At 51.0% G+C, this 20,035-nt stretch overlaps 1 protein-coding gene and 1 long non-coding RNA gene across 2 annotated transcripts; both read left to right on the forward strand.

Moving 5' to 3' along the window:
• Positions 1-6,160: 6,160 nt before the first annotated feature.
• On the forward strand, positions 6,161-7,335 carry LOC128332522 (uncharacterized). Its single transcript, XR_008310680.1, has 3 exons — positions 6,161-6,225; positions 6,856-6,941; positions 7,265-7,335. It is a non-coding gene; the product is annotated as an uncharacterized LOC128332522 (long non-coding RNA).
• Positions 7,336-8,725: 1,390 nt separating this feature from the next.
• Positions 8,726-15,112, forward strand: LOC128332500 (uncharacterized). Its single transcript, XM_053266820.1, has 14 exons — positions 8,726-8,801; positions 9,210-9,301; positions 9,825-9,894; positions 10,195-10,364; positions 10,759-10,881; positions 11,000-11,120; positions 11,210-11,347; positions 11,689-11,862; positions 12,040-12,189; positions 12,414-12,533; positions 12,635-12,743; positions 13,062-13,124; positions 13,392-13,583; positions 13,878-15,112. Exons 1-13 carry the CDS (start codon positions 8,757-8,759, stop codon positions 13,574-13,576), a joined length of 1,560 nt encoding a protein of 519 aa, XP_053122795.1. The 5' UTR covers positions 8,726-8,756; the 3' UTR covers positions 13,577-13,583; positions 13,878-15,112.
• Positions 15,113-20,035: the final 4,923 nt, after the last annotated feature.

The following is a 20,035-nucleotide window of genomic DNA, read 5'->3' on the forward strand; positions in this document are numbered from 1 at the left end:
TTAATTGTTTTGATAGTTTAATTGTTTTTTAAGTTGTTTTAAATTGGTATTTATATTTGTATCTCTGTTTTAATTGTTTTTAATGTTTTCTGTTTTAATTGTAAACCGCCCTGAGCCATTTCGGAAGGGCGGTATATAAATGAAATGAAATAAATAAATAAATAAATAAAAGGGGTCAGGCTCGGGAAAATTTTAAGTCTCAAGCAACACCCCTGCAGAGAGGCGCTCTCCCTCCCTCCCTCCCTCCCTCCCTCCCGCTTTGGATTGATGGTGATGATGACCTTGTTTTGAAAGGCTTCTTCCTCAGTAGCTTAGAATGAAATAATACAAGTTTTATTGCTTGTAAGCCTCTTTGATATTTTTAAACTAAAAGTAGGATATAAAAGAAATGAAATGTTGTGGAGGAGGTTGGAGGGAAGATAGAAATGGCAAGATCTGCCAAGTGACACTTATGTGGAGGATGGGAATTGCCCCCTCTCGATGAAGGGGGTGGGGGTGGGGAGACCCCCAGGGGTTGGATTTGGGTCAAGGTGGAGACATTTAGGAAGTGAGACTGTCCTGGCCCCTCTGGGCTGACCTTGTAGGGCAGGAAGGGACTGGCCCAGACCATCTTCACGGGGTCTTCATGGAGTAGCAGCCCCCCATCGATGGGTCAGAGTCCCATCAGCCCCCTCCCTCCTCCAGGACCTCATCCAGCGAGGAACTGCAGAGTGGAGCCACCTGCACAGAGGAAGGGAAGGGGTTCCTGGTCTTTCCGAGATCCCTGCAGCTTCCCCCTTCAGAGGGGCAGGATGGCCATATGAGGGAGTGAAGAAAACAACACTGGTCATTCTTCAGTAAAAGAAATGAAATGTTGAGGAGGGGGATGGAGGGAGGACCGAAAGGGCCATTTCTGCCAAGGGGGAGTCGCAGGTTCTATGGAAGATGGGAATTGCCCCCTCTTGATGTGGCCTGGCTCCTCTGCTCTGAGCAAAAGCTTGACCAGCTTAGCCCAAAGAGATGGGAAATGCATCACCAGCTTGATATCTGCATGCCAGCCTTCTGCTGAAGTCACAGGAGCAGGATTAGTGAGAGAGTTGGCAACCCTGCCTGCTGGTGGTGCTCCATGCCAACCACGGGGCCCAGGGAGTTCAGCTAACTGAGCCAAGAGACCCCTTCAAAGTGGTCATACTCTGATATTTAGCAGGGGGAGAGCAACCTGTCTCCCCTGCGGCTCACGCCAAATTTGGTCCATTTGGGGCCATGTGGGAGCGCTGAACATGGCCTCCGGCAGGGGGTTTAGAGGGAGGGTTCACCACCCTGCCCCAAAGAGGTCCAATGTGGGGGAAAGACCACCCAAGTTCTCAAAGCGGTTTGATGAGAAATCTAGGGTGGGAGTCCCCACTGGCTGCTTAGGAATGACCCCGGTGGGTGTGAACTGGCCCAGCCCATCCTCACTCCAGCTCTCCTCTCTCCTTGACAGGACATGGGAGAAGGATGCCCCTCACTACGCGGCGTGGGCAGCCTTGATGAGGCAACTCCTGTGGCTCCTCTCAGGTACGTCCTCCTGCTCCTCCTGGGTTATCTGGGCCCATTCTTGATTTATGGCACCTTGGATTTCAGGACCACTTAGGATCCTCTCAAGAAACATGGCCCCTGCCAGGGTTTCATTGTTGGAGATCCAGCTCCAGATGCCATCGGCCTTTGGCACCAGTAACCCTGATGACCACGACAGGTCTCTCTCTGACCAACACGTAGCCAGAAGTCAGATAGAGGTATTTTCCTCTCAGCATCTTCTTCTGAATAAAGCAGATTAGTTTAACCTTGTGTGAATCTCCCTGCTTATCATGGACAAGCTGTTGCCCCGGAGACCCTGTTGACTTCTGCTGTAATGGGAGAAAATTAGCTCCTGAATACTCTGCCATAGAAGTCATGACCCCCAACATTAATAAGCCCAACCCCGCAAGAGGTCCCAGTTTGCAAGGGGCACCCAGTCTAAGTTCTGACTATTGGAATGTGGGAAAGACAGAAAGGAATGAGAGCAGGGGCAGGCAAAGGGAGTTCCAAAGGAGAAGAGCCGATCCGTCTGAGCTAGCTGGGTTCTGGGAGAGGATCCAGGGGTTCAGGCACAGGAGGCCAGGGAGGGTTCTCATGCACATTTTGCTCCCTAGGGTTTCAAAGGAGGATGGGTGGGGTGGGGGGATCGGTCCCCTAGTCTGCTCTCTGAGGACTGAAGGGCTCTGGGGCTCCATGGGCTGGTGTGCCTGGCCCACTATTTCTCAGGCCCTGGATTCCAGGTGAGCCCTGCAGCACCCAGAGCGTGAGGCTGGAGCCAGGGTGTGGCTGGCTGCTCCTTCAGGGCTGGATCTGCTGGTGCCTCCTTGAGTGGTTGCAGGGCAAAGGGAGCAGTTGAGATGGGGAGTGATGGAAGCCCCTCTGGGGGGAAGAGGAGGGGGTCGTGGCAGCCCCTCGGAACAGGTGATGCTGAGTCAGACCATTGCTCTACTCTGACCAGTAGCCGCTCTCCAAACCCCAACCAAGGGAGCTGAGCTGTTTTAGAGGTTTTTAAATTAGGCAGTATATAAATATATATAAATCCAATGAATGAATGAATCAGGAAAGAAAGAAAGAAAGAAAGAAAGAAAGAAAGAAAGAAAGAAAGAAAGAAAGAAAGAAAGAAAGAAAGAAAGAAAGAAAGCCCTTTATGTTGTTGAGAGCGGGGAGGGTATATAAATAAAAAAATAAAATAAAATAAAATAAAATAAAATAAAGAAAGTCACCTTTATGTTGCAAGGAGCTTGGAGGGTTCTTGCCTTCACCCCTGCCCACTGCTGGAAACTGGCTACTCTGGTTTCCTTTGACACACTCACTCACTCACTTGTGTCTTTTGTCCTTTTTCCCTCTCAGTGACTTCCAGCCACAGGAGATATATGAAGAGTGCTCCGTGGCCAAAACAAGCAAATGGTCACTGGTAAGGGATGAAAACCCAGTCTGTACATGGCAGCGCTGGGAGGGGGTGGGAGAGACCCCATTTCGAGCTAGAATAGAGGGCGTGTGGTAGAGATTCAGTCTTAGCAAGTTGAAGGGATGCTTTGAGAACTTGTCTGGAAAAGCCATATGCCTTGATATTTGCAGTGGTAGTAGCAGTGACTTGGGTGGGTGGGATGAGTGACAATCCGGGCTCAACTACAAGTGACTCAGGCAAAGGTTGGAGACCCTCGCTATGGAGGAAGCATCATGGGAACTTTTGGGATGGGAAGTGCTGAGAGGGAAGAGGGGTGTGTCTACCTATCTTCCAACCTCGCTACTTCATTCCGCTCTCCTGCCCCAAATCACTCCCTCCCCCAGGGTTCTAGACTTTGATTTTGTTCTGGACTACCAAGCAGAAAACACATCCAGGAAGGGAGCAGTCTGGAGGGGAACTAGAGTGGGAAAGTCTTCTTTGGGGTAGATGGTGCATTCTTCCCCCACTGCCACTTCTTGGCTCCTCATGGCCCACTTTCTGGTGTCATTGAAAAGGGCCTCAAAACACGGGTCTGCAGCATCAAGTGGCCAATAGCTCTGCCCAGCAAAGAGAATAACTTAGCTAGGCTTTCCTTAATTAAAGGTACCATTAAAGAAACCATAGTGTCCCATGTAGCAGGAGGCCTGACTCTTCTTCGGGATCCTGACACTCCAAATGTTGTGTAATACCCATGATCTCACCCGACTGCCCAGGAATAAGCGGAAAGCTGGTTTCTGAGGTTCAGTAGATTCTTGGGTTTGGTTTCCTCTCTGAGCCGTTACACCTTGGTAGACATGGTTTTGAGGTGCTAAGGAGCCACCTCCTGCTTTAAGCTCCTCTGTTAAGAAGGACCTCTTGAAGGAGGGTTGATGTTTGGACCCCAGATGCCCTGCAAAGGTCAAGTGGGCACCAGAGCACCCGTTCCTCTCTCCATTCTCATCCACAGAAGTCATTCTCGGATGGCTCCAGGATTCAGACCGTCAACACTGGGAACGAGATCCTGGAAGACGCACATGCCATCAGTTCCCCGAGGAGGTAGAGTTTCTTCTTGAACTTTTGTGTAGGGAAGGTTTTCTGTCCCCCTGCCAGCCTGGATCTGGGATGGATCCAGTGCTGCTGACTGGCAAGAGGTGCAGGGCAGACAAAAACGATGTCTTCATACATTCTGTAGAAGCAGGGGCATAACTAGGTTGGAGTGGGCCCTGAGACAAGATTCTTAAATGGGCCCCCCCGCCCAGAAATTTTTAATAATAATAGTAGTAGTAGTAGTAGTAGTAGTAGTAGTAGTAATAATAATAATAATAATAATAATAATAATAATAATAATAATAATAATTCAATTTCTATAGCGCCCTTCCAAAAATGCCTCGGGGCGGTTTACAAAGAGAAAAAGGTGCCTCTTTGCCCCGTAAGCAGGGGGCTTTTATTCTCACATTTCTGTCCTCATTCAAAACATACAAAAAACAGATGTACAAAATTGAGCAAATGAGGAGAGAAGAATTATATGGGAGTAAAAAATTTTTTTAAAGGAGTCAGGAAGTGCATCTTTGGAGGCTCAAATGGATACCTTTCAGGCACAACTATTTCCAAGTCAAAAATTCCTTTTTCATGTGGTGTATTTGCAAAACCAAGGATTTGAGCTTGAAGTTCATCTAAGCGACTTCCAGTCTGCTAGCAAGTAATACCCGGTGGTGGCTCTGTGGATAGCAGATGCAGCTCCCTTTTCAATCGTGAAGCTCTCTGCATTGTGCTCCGTTTTCGAAGTAGAGCTCTAAGAACGGAGCCAAATGCGCTCAGGGGCGTAGCAAGGTTGGAGTGGGCCCTGAGAAGAGATTTTAAAATGCCCCCCCCCCCCAAGTCCAGGGCTTCCACACACCCCAGGCTTCCAAGGATTTAAGTCTGATATTTCAAAATATGTATGCTGCCAAGAAATACATTTCACTGAATACACACACACTTCACAATATATAGTGATATACATTGAATACTATATCTTTGTGCTACTTTTAATGCCTAGAACACACTAGAAACACTAATGATTCAAATGGGCCCGTTACTGCAGATTAGCAAAGGAGACTTTCAACCATGCAGGGTGAGCCTATGTTTGTTTTCTCAGAATTCTGAACAAATTCAGTCCAGTTTGATTCCAGGAGGTTTTTCACAAGAGGCTTTGAAAGCCCTTTAACACACATCTCCTCTGGAATGGAGGTGCTGCATTCACATGTGGGCCAGATTGACCCTAAGGGGGAAAAATATAAAAGCACAACACATGCGTCACAGTTCTCACTCATGTCTCAGTTCTCACTCAGACCTGGGTTGCAAAACAATTTGAACAGAAGTGTATTTATGAATGAATGAATGAAGACATAAATAAATTTGTTCCAGAAGTTTTTGTAATTTCCTGCCATGAAACAAGCCACTTATAGGACTTTTTAGAGGTTTTTTTTAAGCCAGCAAATTTTCCAATCAGTCTTCCATGAAATATTCAGAGACTTCTCAGTCTCCCCACCCCCCATCCAAGCCCTATGGCAAGCAGATCCCTACCTGGATATAGGGGGCGGGGGGCGGGGTGTGACCACCAAAAGGAATCCACCTTCTACCTGGCCACGGCTGAGCTGTCTGGCCTGGGAAGAAGAGGGTCTGCTGCAGAGAACTGGAGTGGCCACTCTGACTGCCAGCCTTCTTCCTGGGGCTGGCCAGCCTACTCGAATTCAGGCTTCACGGAGGCCTACACGGAGGCCTCCCTGGAAGCCCCGCCCAGCCGCCGATCAGCTGAGAGGCGCCCGGGAGAAAAGCAGCTTGCCTGCTGCTTGGATGGCCGACCAGGAGGACCAGCAGGAGGGAGGGCAAACAGGGCAAGTGGCTGAAGGGTCTTGGGGCTGGGCAGGGGGCAATGGGGAGTCATGGGAGGTGTCTCTGGGGGGCCCCTCAAGGCAGTGGGGCCCCGAGGCGACGGCCTCCCCCGGCCTCATGGTAGTTACGCCCCTGCGTAGAAGCATTCACTCTTCCAAGATGTGGTGGTGATGTCCGCTAGCTTGAAGGGCACAGAGGATAGCTTCCTGGAGGCCTGCCGGATGGCTGTCCCCTATTGGAAGCAGAGTGCTGGGCCAGATGCATCTTTGGTCTGATCCAGCAAGGCTCTTCCGAGGTACTCAGGCCATTGTATTTCTTCCTGCAGTGTCTTCACGGTTGAGGAGGATGGATGGTTTCTCCAGACCGTGGACACCGAATGGTCTTGTGAGGTCAGGAAACGATTCCAGTCGCTTTTGTGGATGGGCTGGTGGAGGGGTGAGGGGAGATTGCATCTCCACCGTCAGGAGACAGAGGGGGGTCAGATCCTGAAAGGGGAGGAAATCCAGCTGCTGCATGTTGGCCAGAGGATTACAGTGGGAACGTCGTGGCTAGGGAAGGATTCTGCCACCCTCTGCCTCTCCTTCCAATGGCCACCTTTCTGGGTTTGTGTGCTTTGGATTGGAGGCATCAAACGGCTCCCAAGACCCTGAGACGGGTCAGGAGAGGAGAGGGTCTTCCTGGCAGAGATCCTCCAGGTCTCTTGACTGAAGAGGCATTTCTGTAGAGACAATCCTGGTCCCCTCAGGGAAAAACAGCTCACAGCAGGAGGGATGGCCCTCACTCCGGACTCAGGGGCCCACCTTGTCTCTCCCTTTGGAAAGGCTGAGCTAACACAGTTAGAATTAGAACACATGGTTTCTTTTTAATAAGTTTTTTTTGTTTTTTAAAAAAAATCAAAATAATTTAAAGAAATAAAAATGAACTCAAAGAAAATGTCAGGGGGAAAACTCCCTACGAATCCTAGGCCCTAGGAAGATCAGAGTGAGTACACTCATTGGAAACCTTTGTCTCATATGCAGAGTCCTGACATCCAAGAGGCCAAGATCCCAGAAGACAACACTAGGGATCAGGAGCTGGACGTGGAGAGCTTTGTCAGTTCCCCGAGGTACTCTTTTCTCACCTGGAGGGGCAGCTCCATGGCTCATGGAAGTAGAGGACCTTCCTTAGGAGCCCATGCAATTTTTTGGGGGGTGGAGGTGGTTAGTTTAGCAAGAAGCCAAGGGTGGACAGAAGGTCCGAGCAGCATGGAGGGTTGTTTCCATGGAGGCAGGTGTCTCCATGCCCAGCCCGTGGGCTTCCTGCAGGCATCTGGCTGTCCACTCCTGGAAACAGGGTGTTGGGCTGCATGCCTCATTCATCTCATCAAGCAGAGCTCTTTCTAAGCACTCGTGTTCTGATCTCATGTGTCTTCTTTCTTTCTTTTCTTAGCGTCCAGAGGCCAAGCACCGTGTTGAGGAGGCTGCAAAACACCGCCGCTGACCAAGAGCCATCCCTTGGAGAGGTCAGGAAGCCTCAACATCCAGTCCCTCCCTCGGAAGAACTATGGGTTGGGTGTGTGGGTCCCCCGTGTTGTCCAGGAGTAGAGAGCATGTGGAATGGCCCCAGTTTTGATGCTGCCGGGTGGGCGGCCATCTTCTGACAGTTGTTTGCTTAAAGCTATGGTAAAGGGACAGCCATGCCCTTAACAACACTTCATCACAATGGTGGCACGGTGGGGGTGATAGGATTAAAGAATATGGCCGCAAGGAGATGGTGGCTATGGCCTTGACTTCTGGTCGAGATCTCACAGTTAAAGGTGGAGCATCCTGTTGCTTTAATGGCAACCATTGAAAAACAGTGACAAATAAATGAAGAATGAATAAAAATACAAAACAATAAGCAAACTAAACCAAACCAATGAGAAATGAACTAAATGAAAAAGGGAAAAGAAATGGGAAAGAAAGTGGAAAGGAGACCCAGTTTGGGCATGTTTTTGCACGTGCCTTTAGTGTCCTCACTAAGGAGCCGACTGAAAGCATGAAGTGGACTGGAAGTGGTCTTTTCCAGTCACCAGAGCCATCAGGGCCCCAGCTGAGTGAGGGAGCGCAGCATGTCTTGGAGTGGGGGGAGTTGATGCCTTTCCCCTCTGCCATTTGCATGAGTGCGCGAAGGCCTGAAATCAGCCCGACCGACCTCATTGCGAGGAAGGCGGGCACGAGAGAGGAGCTCTTTTGCCATCTCTCCCGCCCGCCCCCGCCAGCATGCCTGGGCTCCAAAGTGGTTTTTAAGAAAGTTGAAAATCAGGAAAGCGGGAAGAATTATGTCCAGAACGGGACGATCCCCTTCCGGCCCACTTCCTGCATTCAGCTCACCTGGTGATGACCGCTGGAAGGCTGGCCTTTTCCCTGCTGAAGCCTAGGAAGCTCAATGCGAGGGCCATAGCAACCATTTCTTGCCCTTCTCTCCTTCACAGAGTTCTTCCTTCCCGGGGGCCGAGACTCCACATGCCAGCTTGGAGGAAGAGGGGTTGGAAGGGGACTATGCCACCAGTTCCCCCAGGTACCTTTCTCAGCTGAAGGGCCGCTCCAGGGATCATAGAGGCGGATCACCTTCCCTGGGAACCTTGGTTGATTAGACATGTTCATGGAGGAGAATCCAGTTGAAGATTATAACCCATGACAGCCAAGGAACCTCCGAATCTTGAGATATCTCTCTCTCTCTCTCTCTCTCTCTCTCTCTGAATAAACACACTTTAATGCCACATGTAACCAGGTCTCAAGTGGTTCACAACCAACTAAATAGGCATCTGGCTGTCCACTGTTGGGTTCTGGGCTACACGTGTCTTTCACTTGATCCACAGGGCATGCATTGCTGTTCTTATGCCATGTCTCTCCTTTCTCCTCTCAGAGTCCAGAAGCCAAAGAAGTGGCTCATCAAGAAGATGATGAAGAACACCTACACGGTGGAAGACTCGTCCTCCGCGGAGGTGAGAAATGATCCATTTCATCATCCATTTTTTCATGTGAACGGGCTCTAGGTTGTGTTTGTGTGTTTGTGTGTTTGTGTGTGTGTGTGTGTGTGTGTGTGTGTGAGTGCCCTGTTCCCCAGCAGGAGTCAGAAAATGGAATGGTTCTAGTTCTAGATGCTGCAGGATGGGAGGGATTGTGATTGGTGGGATGGGAGGAAATGCATCTGAGGCATTGGAAAGGGGGCAAAAATGTGGTGAAAGGCTCTTCTGGGCTGAGATGCCAAATGCCTTTTCTACCAAGAGGCAGGTCTTATTTTAGAGCCGGATGTCTTCCCAACCGTCCCTTGGGCTTGGTTCCTCTCAGAAGCCTCGCAAGGTCAACGCAAGCCCTGAAACGCTCCCGTTTCTTTTCTCTCTCCTCCACAGTGCTCCTCGACGGACGAGGACGACACGATGCATGACATCAGCAGCATCGAGGACGAGGTGAGGGACTCTCCGCCGACCCCCAGTTCGGCCAGGTAGGTACCCTCGTCTCAGCTGAGGAGCCAGTAGGGAGCTGGGGGGATTTTAGCATAGCCAGCAGAAGGCTGCAGGGGACAGGGGCAGCCCCCCCATGTCTGAGCCCCATAGAGGGATGTTTCCTCCTACCTCCTCCCTGAGAAATCTGGAGGGGGAGTTCACCCAAGAAGGCCTATTGGCAGCCGGTGCAAGAGAGACACCAGCAAGTCTATTGCTGGCTGTTAGCAGAGGGAGCTCTGAGACCCCCATGCTGTTGGCATGAGCGGGTGTTGGGGAGAAGGAGCAGGGGAGGGCTCCTGTCTCGATGCCCCCTTTGAACACTTCCCAGGGCTTCTCAGTGGGGCATGAAAGGCTGGACTTGGGAGATCTCTGGCCTGAGGAAGTTCCCCTGCCAGCCACCTCCCAAGGGAGGCGAGATCTTTGCTTAGCATCTCTTTGGGTGCCCGTGTACTTCTTCAGCTGGCTGCCATCTCCAACAGGACAGTTCTTTGAGAAGCTTTTCTCTCTCCTCTCCTCTCTCAGGCACATCGGCGAAGAGGAAAGAAGAGGACAGCTGGCCCCAGATTGGTTCTCCTCGGTCCATCTGGGAGAGGTAAGGGGCGCAAACCAAGGATGACTTGACTCCACCCATCTGCCCCTCCTTTTCTGCACTACACAGGATGGCGGCTTGGATGGCAGACACTGTTCACACGGGAGGTGGGGACTTGCCCTTTCCCCTTGTGGATGTCTTTCCCTTGCAGTTGACCTCATGCACCCTGAGCCAAAGGCAGCACCCTCCAGGCCCAGATGTGGGTGCAGACACCCATGGCACTGGCCTGGCCCTGGGGATTCTCCTGACCCATAACCGTCCCTCGGACTGTGTGCTGAGGCCTGACCCTCCTCTTCTTCGCAGGGGAGAGCAACAAAGAAGATTGGGGACGTCATCCGGAGCGTGGAGTTTGCCAGTGAGGTGCAGGAGAGGTTCCCCGAACTCCTGGTGGGCCTGGTCAACAAGATCCTCACCGGCCTGCAGAACACCACCGAGGGAGTCGGGAACCGAGACAGCCATTACCTGCCTCCTGAGTAAGTCATGGCGGTGGGGAAAGCGGGGCCAGCAAGTCTTCCTTCCAGCACTCTGGGAGGACAGGCTAGGGTCATTTCTCCCATGTCCCACTCTGATGGGTGAGCAGCATTTCTGGCCTGTTGGGGTGACTCTGGCACAGATGTCCCCTCCCTCAGCTACACAAAGGAGAGCCCAGAATTTGCAGCCCTCTTGGCTCTGCAGAGAGCCTTAAAATGCATCTGCAGTGTTAAAAAGCCAGCTGTGGATAAAGTCACTTTACCTCTGTGGTCTCCCTCCCATGGTCCAACTCAGTCCCTCCACCCTTGATACTATGCCACCCCGCAAGGAGTCCCTCCCTTGTCCACTGCCTCCACCCTTGACATGGTGGTGACAGCAACCTTCTCTTCTCTGCAGGGAGACCACGCAGATTGTCCGAACCCTGCTGGAGAGGGTGGCACAGGTGACCCCAGAGAAGACCTGCTGGGAATCCCTGTGCTCTCCGCAGAGCTGCCTCCAGGGTGTGGCCCTCTTGGTGAGGTAAGTAGGAGTGAATAGGAGATTCCTCAGGAGGCCTGGGGGCTGGGGTGGTTTGGGTCAGGTCTGCTCTTTCTGGGCCTCCCGCCCAGGACTCAGCAGGGGCCTTTGTGTGTTGCAGGGCTCTCCTAAAGACACCATCCTCCACAGTGGCCAGGCTGAAGGCATACCTGGCTTCCCTCTTCAGCCTCGATAAAGATCCAGAAGAGCATTCCCTCGCAGAGGTGGCCTTCTTTGTGGAGGTGAGAAGCATTTTCCTCAGGTGGGCTTCCCTGAGAGGAGGGTTTGGCCCCAGGGGCTGATGGGTCTTCTGCTCCTTTCCCTCTTTTAGCTGCTCCTGAAAGACCAAGACTTTGCTGCCTTAGAGAAGACCTGGACGCTCCTGGTAGCGTGGCTAGTCCACCCCAGCCAGAACATCCGCTACCTGAGCGAAAGGGGTCTTCTCCAAATTTATGGCACCCTGAAGGCGGTGAGTGACATCCCTGGGCATGGAGCATCCCTAGACATGGAGACTCCTCTCTTTGGGGAGCCCTTCCTGAGGCTGGTGCTCCTAGGCATCCCCAGGTGTGACAGGAAGATTTTTCCAGTTGGGAGGATTCAGCCTGTGGAACCCTTGCCACAGGATGAAGGAGAAATCCTTAAGGGAATGCATCTCTCAGTGGGAGCCCTGATTCCCCACGTGCTCCAATGCCGCCTTCTCACCCCTCTTGGATGGAAGCCAAGCGGCATCAAACATGGACAGCTATGTGGTCCATTTAGCAGGGGGTAGACTAGCATGTGTTCTCAAGGATCCACCTTTTCCCTCCCTAGGCGAAGAAACCCCAGGATTTTAGTGCCGGGATCCTGGGAGGGCTCAGGACCTCCAGTCTGGAAGCCACTTTGGGGGTCCTGGCCTTCATGGAGCGGCTGAGGCACTTTCCATCAGAACACCAGGCCACGGTGAATGCTGTCCTGGCTGCCCTGTGCCGCCCTCTCTTCCACCACGTGAGTACTTACATGCCAGCCCTCCGCCCCGGCTCTATGAGGGCCGGCCAACCTGCAGGTTCCGAACGGGTTGGAGAAGGGAAACCAGACACCCCCTAGAGACCCATGCAAGCTCTTCTGCATGGTGATGAAGGTGAGGAATTCCTCCCAAATAACAACCCCTGTTCTTCTTTGTAGGAGGAGGCTAAGATCCGAAGGGCAGCCATGAGGACCCACCTGGATCTCCTGCAGCACCGCCACCACCATCATGAGGGTACAGAGGAGAACATCACGACCCTCATCGCGGTGCTGATTCATGTGGAGGATGAGGACCTGGAGGTAGCACAGGTGAGAGCCCACTTCTTCCTGCAACCCCTACGAAGGTGTTTAGGCTTCCCCAAGTCCAGCCGCCCAGTGGCAGACCCCAGAGTTAGCCTCACAGGATGGTGAATTCACGAGCTGTCCTGCTGTGGTTTGGCCTATCCAGGCCCTACTCCTTGAAGCCCCCTAAGAGGTTTCTTGGAATCCCTTGGCAGCCTTTTTCACTCCCATTCCGATCTTTCTTTTGGCAGGCTGCGAAGGACAATCTGAGCCTCCTGGCGGAAGCCCTCCTATGGCACCTGGAGGGCAAGCTGCTGGCGCGGGACTCTTACAGCCTGCAGGAGCTGCTCCACAAGATCGCCAAGCGTCTGGTAAGGGCAGCCCCTCCCTGTCCATCCCTCGGCTCAAATGGCTCAAGGACCTTTGGGCGATGCTTTGCTCACTCGGGATTTGTCTTTGCTCTTGATCCCAGATTCGGCAGCTCGGCACAGAGGACGCCGTGGAGATGGAGGCCACCAAGATCCTGGGCTTCTTCCGCAGCGAGCAGCCTTCAGTGAGGAGAACGGCTGCCCTGCTGATCGGTAAGCGAAACAAGACTTTTGGGTCTCCCTTAGTGGGTCGTCTTGGTGGGCAAAGGTTCATTCTCTTGGAAGGCACTGCCAGAAGGGTGTGGAGGGGCAGGAGCTGTTCCCTCCCCAGGAGGACTGGCCCAGTGAGCGTTAGCGAGGTCTCTTGGCTTAATTTCCTCCCAAGGTGACATAAGAGACCCTGGAGGAATGGCTCAAATTGTCAGTCCCAGACGGAGCAGAGAGGGGAGGACTTCCTCTCCTGAATGATCGGGTTGTCCATGCACAGTGTCCTGAACTGTGGTCCCATTTCCTTCCACCCTTGTTTTTTAGGTCACCTGGTCCACAAAAAGGGCAGCATCCTCACTGAAGGGAACATAGAGACCTTCCATGCTGGTAAGTGCCGGTTTCTGGGTGGGAAGGGGAAGTTTCTGTGAGGGGAGAGGCCTAGATTTAGGGACCACAGAGCTGGAATGGGCCACCTGTCCCCTCAAATGGAAGGTCCCGCTTGCATCCTCAGGGATGCTCAGCAGTAGGCTTTCCCAGAGTGCAGGGGAGAAAGAGTCAGGACTTGCGCCCTCTTGGTGTGCAAATGGTGGGGCTTGGCCAAGGGTGGGGTGATCTCTTCATGCCATTTCTGAACCTTCTCCTTCATCCCTCCAGTGCTGGAGAGCTTGCTTGGCGACCATGACCCCGACGTCGGGAGAGTTGCCTGCAAGACAGAGAAGATCGTGAAGAAGGCCTTTTCCCTCCACTCCCGGCACGGGCTGCGGGCTGCCGTTCGGCGCTTGTGGGCGGGCTGTAAGAAGAAGAGACACCCGCCAGAGTACGGTGATCTCTCCACCTGACCGACTGGTGAGTAGACCAAGGCAGGGCTTCACTTGAAGGGGCCCCGATGGTTAGGGAGGGGGCTGGGGCTGCAGGAAGGGTGGGCAGGAATCTGGGCAACCCTCCCTTGTGTTGGAATGCCATCTTCGGCCCTTGTGTCTGGTGGTACCAGTAGCCAAAGGGAAAGAGGAAAGATCTCTCTTCCCTCTGGGAAATGAGGACACAAATATTCTGCCAGGAGTCCCTGGTGCTTGGTGGTGTCATGGGGGAGAGTGTGAGAAGACCCCCCATCTCTGAACCAATGTCCTTCTCTCTTTCCAGGAACAACAGCCCTGTGCTCTCCCCTTGAAGATCAGCAGCTGAAGGGAGGTTCAGGAAAGACCGTGCAGCGCAGGGGCCTCCCAGAAGACCTCCTCCAAGTGCGTGGACACAAGATCTGTCCACAAGAAGACATCCAGCAGGGAAGTGCAGTTCTGTCTGAGGAGTGAGGGGGAAGCAGGCTCCACTCCCCTGGCCCAAGGAAGCCCCGCCTCTGGGGTGCAGAAGCCCCTCCCCTTGCTTCTGCTGGCAGGCAGTGGGAGGAGGCTACAGGACCACCTTGCCCCCAAATGGCCCTTTGGAACCATTCTTGGGCTTCCCTTGGGTCCGGGGAGGCTGTGTGGCCCCAGCAGGAGGGCAAAGTCACCGCCTCCCTCCATTCCCACCAGCTGGCCAGGGAGCGCCCCCTCCTCCTTCCACCTTTCTCCCCTTCCCCAGCGGCCTGGCTTCCCCTGGCAGGGGAAGCCCCATCCAGGCATCCGCCCCCTCCCCTGCCGAGGGTGTGCTCCTCCCCCCCTCCACTCCCGCAGCCACGCCTCACTCCCCCCTCCGCTCCCTCCTCCTTCCTCCCAAACCGGTGTAGCAGCAGAGGAGCCTGGGAGACTCTGGGCCCCCCCTGCAGCCCCAGTAGCGCCCCCTGGAGCTGCCCGGTGGCAGGCCAGAGAATCCTCCTCTCCCTCCTGCTCCATGCTGTGGCTGCACAGTCGGGAGCCCGAATTCTCTGGCTTGCCCCCCCATCAACCCCCAGCCCACTGCCCGATCCCCGCTTGCTGGGCTGCCAGAGTGGAAAGGGAGGAGGAGCAGGGCAACCCCACTGACGCTGCTTTGTGCTTCTTGCAGGCATGTGCTGCTGCTGGGAGGCTGGAGGAGTCGATCCGCCCCAGAAGAGGAGACCACGTGAACATGCCTGCAAGGAGCGGGGGGGTGGGTGAGGGCTGGCTGGGACTCCCCCCAATTTTGTTTGCCCTGCCATTCCCTTCTTCTGTGTGACCCTGGGCTTCCTCCCTTCCCTCCTTCCCTCCCTCCCTCCCCCTCCCTCCCAGGGACAGAATGGGCTTTGCTGGTCGCCCTGTTGGGGGCCGAGTAGGAATTTTTGGCTTTCCAACAGATTGGCCAAGATGGAAAGTTTTTTTGCCTACTCCATTCTGTCCTGTTTTGTTTCCTTTAGTTAGAAAGTTAAGTGACGACTTGTAACCTATTTAAGTATATTAATAAAGTTGCCCCTTTTGTTAAAAACATACCGTCGTGTCTGAGTTCCTCTTTTCTTCTCATCTCCCTTGGAGCGTTTGTGCCCACAGACTCCCAAGCTCACCTCTTGGCTGAGGGAGACGCTGCTACACTGCTACAGGTCCATGCAAATGCCTCTTGCTTGGAAGCACTCACTCAGACAATTGGCTTGGATCACTCCAGAGGAGCCCACTTGAGGTTTGCCGCCAATGAGGTTTGCTGGGCACAGGATCCAGGGAGCAAGCTGCACCTTCCAATCGAGTGCCCGGAAAGCACAGCCTTGGCAAGGCCTGGCAAGCTTACAAACCAACGCTGACTGCCTCCAATACAGCCAAATATGACATGTGATTCCATTCCAGTGATTAAAAAGTCCTGCCAAGTATGAAATGCCATTTGTGCAGGAACAAGGCCTTGACCTCCTCTTGTGCTCTTCACATTTCTGTTTTGAATGCGTATTTGCTTCCTTCCTGTGCTCTGTAATAAGAAGCTGGCAGGGATCACAGCTCCTCTTTGACAGTTTGGTCTGGTTGGGGAAAGAGTCCAGCTGTTTGGTTTTTGTAGGGAGGAGAGGGTTGGATTGGATTGGTTTTGTTTTGTTTTTTTAATGGGGGGAGCTCGCATTAATTTTGATTGGTTGGTTTGGTTTTTTCCCCAAATTCAATTTTTATTATTTTTAACAATATTAATATGTCATTTATTACGAATAGACAAAAGTGGACTTCCCGCACACATCTGTTCGTGAATCATCAGCTATAAAGTTCACCCTTGCTATAATAATAGTTCAAAACATAAATTTAAATCCTTACAAACACAGCTAATCTATCCAACCTGCAGGTTTTTTTTACTGAATTTCGAACCCTGCTGTAAAGTCCATAGTAGGAAAATAGTTCTTTAGATACAACAAAAATGGTTTCCAACTTTCTTTGAAGCATTCCAAATTTTTGTCTCTTATTAGTGTTGTAAGTTTTGCCATCTCCGCATATTCCAAAAATTTTATCAGCCAATCTTCTTTTGAAGGCACTTCATTACTCTTCCATTTCTGTGCCTATATAATTCTAGCCGCCGCCGAAGCGTACATAAAAAGCGTTGAATTACTTGTTGAAATTGCACCTTCTATTATTCCCAGCAGGAAGGATTCTGGCCTCTTAGGAAATGTCATTTTAAATATTTTCTTTAACTCATTATATATCATCTCCCAATATGCTTTAGCCTTCCCACAGGTCCACCACATAGGAAAAAAAGTGCCTTCAGACTGTCCACACTTCCAACATTTGTTTGATACATTTTTATACATTAATGCCAATTTTTTGGGTGTCAGATACCATCTATACATCATTTTGTAATAATTTTCTTTTAAAGCATAACATGCAGTCAATTTTAAATCGGTTAGTTTCGGAAAATTGGAGGGGGGGAAGAGAATAAAAGGAGGCTCGCCTGCAGCAGAAAGTTAGTGAAAGCTGGAGGAAGAGTTTAAAGTTGGCGCTAAAGCTGGAATTAGAGCTGATTAGGAGTAAGACCCTGAGGCTATTCACATGATAGTCCTGGGATGCGGAGGGCGGGCAGTGGGGTAGGCAGAGTCCAACTCATCTTTCCCCCAGATGATTCTTCTGCTTTTCTTCAGGTATACTACCATGCGCTCACATGATCCTCACTGCTCCCAGCAGTGTGGATCTTTGGAGGCTGGGATGACACATCCCAACCTTTGGATATCCCACAATGCATAGTGTGTCGAGCGTGGTGCATTGGGGGATAGGAACATATGAAGCTGCCAGTCAGACCATTGGTCCATCTAGCTCAGTATTGCCTACACAGACTGGCAGCAGCTTCTCCAAGGTTGCAGGCAGGAGTCTCTCTCAGTCCTATCTTGGAGATGCTGCCAGGGAGGGAACCTGGAACCTCGATCCTCTTCCCAGAGCGGCTCCATCCCCTGATGGGGAATCTCTTATAGTGCTCACACATCTAATCTCCCATTCAAATGAAACCAAGGCAGACACTGCTCAGCTAAGGGGGGAAGACACGCTTGCTACCACAAGACCAGCTCTCCTCTCCTCTGAGACGGGCGCTCTAGGCACCCATCTCTGTGTGCACTCAGGCAACAAGCAGCCCGAGCACCCATCTGAGCCCAGTGCCAGGGTAAAGGGCACGCTAGCACCCTAAACTTTGTCTAAAGGCCAGGCTTCAAAGTGGGGTTAGGCGGGCCAGCAGCACCGTGATCCATAGGGATGCCTGCGCTGCAGACGAGCAGCCTGGGTTAAACTGCTTCTGGGAACCGTCTTCCTGAGAAACATAGCTAGAACAGTGAAGAGGGAAGCAGACGCAGGAGAGAACTGGCCCCCACCCCCACCCCGATCATTTAAGAGCAGAGAGCTGGAAATCACGGAGCTGGAATTGCATCTGCTTTGCTCGCAGAAGGTCCCAGGTTTGATCCCTGTCATCTCCTAAATCTCCTTCCTTGCAATTTCAACCCATGGAATTTCTAATCCAATTTCTAATCCAGTCCTCGGGGGCAACAGAGAAAAGCTGCCTGTGACCTTGGAGAGCTGCTTCCAGTCAGAATAGACAATATTGTGCCAGAAAGCTCTGAGCCAGGCGGACCCAGGGTCTGACTTGGTATAAGGCAACTTCCTATGTTTCTACTGGGGGCAGGACCAGAGTTGTGAAGGCCTGGAAGGATGGTCTTCAAATACCCAGAAGATCATGGAAGGAGGAGGGAGGAGTTCAAGAGATGCATCATGACATTTCACAACAGAAACAGAAGAGGAGCAATGTGATATCCATTGTGAAGCACTAAAAAGGACTGTAGAAATGATAAATTCTGAGTGTGTTTTCTCTTACGCAAACTACCTGCCTTCCCTTGGCACATTATAGTTGCTGCACAAGGGTGTGGTCTGGTTTCGTTGCACATCTCGACTGTATGCTAGAACACTAACTCATCATTCGAAGGTCAGGGGTCCTCATATTTGGGTCTCCAGATGATACTGAACTACAACATCCCTGGCCACCATGGCCTTATAGAAGAAGGAACAGACTGGTTCTCTGTTGCTCCTGAGGGCGGGGCTACTAGAATCCATGGGTTGAAATGGCAAGGAAGCAGATTTAGGCTAGGCATTAGGAAGAATTTCTTCATTCTGCCTTTGTATGTAGTCCGGAAACTTCAGTTAGTTCAGAATGCGGCTGCCAGATTGGTCTCTGGGGCAACCCGGAGAGACCATATGATGCCTGTTTTGAAACAGTTACATTGGCTGCCAATATGTTTCCGGGCAAAATACAAAGTGCTGGTTATTACCTTTAAAGCTCTGAACGGCTTGGGTCCAAGATATCTTAGAGAGCGCCTTCTTTTACATGATCCCCACCGCACGTTAAGGTCATCTGGGGAGGTCCGTCTCCAGTTGTCACCGGTTCGTTTGGTGACGACTCAGAGGCGGGCCTTCTCTGTAGCTGCTTAATAATATCATTATTATTAATTATTAAAAATAATAATAATTATTATTATTACAAGACAGGTCTCACCAGAGGATCCAGACAAAGAGTGCCTCTCCCATCAACAATATGGTGAGACGTAACTTTAATAAATCTATACCGGATTGGTCATCGCCCGGGTCAACAAGGACCGCGCCAGGTGCTATAGTCCCTGGACATCTGGTGGCAAGTGGGCTACAGGACTCAGGATCTTCAGTTGAGCAACCAGGGCTGGAGACAGCAAAGCTACTGGAAGAAACGTTGCTTAACCGAAAAAAATATACAACAAATGCCAACAAGGAAATAATGATCTGCTATTACAAGTCTAGTCCAACTAGAAGAGGTTATTTAAAAAGAATGTACCACATTTGGAAAGAGAAGCATCCAGATACAGAAATAACAGAACAAAGGCTTGCAGACCAGAGAAGATTCATAATAAGAAATAAAGTATTCACATGAGTTGAGCTGGAAGAACTGCAAAGAGCAACACAGGCTCAAGATATGGAAGAAGAATTACCACCAACGGAAGCAGTTGCTCAGGCGCAGATGGAGTAGGTGTTGGAAAAAGAGGATACCACCGTTGCTGAAGTATTTCAAAATCAAAACCGGGCAACCTCCCCTTTGCCTTCACCTGAATAACCCAAATGCCGTTTAACAGGAAAGCAACAAGAACTAAAGCAAAAAATAACTGAGCACATGAAGCAAACAAAAACCAGGGTTCGACTTCCCGCTCTAAAAACAGTTGCCAAAAAACAACTTGCTCAGGCATTAAAAGATGTCAATGCTGCACTTGCAGAAATAACAACCAATAATTTGCAAGAAATAAACCAACTCATGTGCAGTGCAGCAACAACAACAACACAAGAGCTCGGATATAAGATCAGTGGACCTGTAAAAAAAGAAAGCAGTACATCACCTAAATGGAAGATTTGATTAGAAAATAAAATCTCCAGGCTTAGATCAGATGCGAGTAAATTGAAAGATATGACAGACAAGAAGCTGAAGAATGAAAACACCAAACAGTATCTGATCCAAAAATACCACCTAGATTCAAGGAAAATGAGAGAAGTCCTGGAAATAATAAAGCAGCAAATAACAGCAGTGTCAAAGAAGATTAGCAGATATGAAGCCAGAATTACACAACACAGGCAGAATCTCCAATTCCAGTCGAATCAGAGACGTTTCTACCAAAGCGTAGAAGGAGAAACTGCAAGAAATGTAGAAACGCCAAATAAAGAAGAAACAGTGCAATTCTGGCGGAAATTATGGGACAATCCAATAGATTATAATAAAAAAGCAGGCTGGATGAAAGAAGTCAAAAAATGTAACCAACAAATGCAAGATCTAATAATAACACCAGAATTAATCAGTGAAAGAGCAAAGAAAATTAAAAATTGGACTGAGCCAGGCGACGATGAACTGCATGGCTTCTGGCTTAAACACCTACAAGCCTTCATAAACAACTATCAAAACAG

Source organism: Hemicordylus capensis, chromosome 7 (assembly GCF_027244095.1).
Source record: "Hemicordylus capensis ecotype Gifberg chromosome 7, rHemCap1.1.pri, whole genome shotgun sequence".
In the NCBI taxonomy this organism is placed as follows: domain Eukaryota; kingdom Metazoa; phylum Chordata; class Lepidosauria; order Squamata; family Cordylidae; genus Hemicordylus; species Hemicordylus capensis.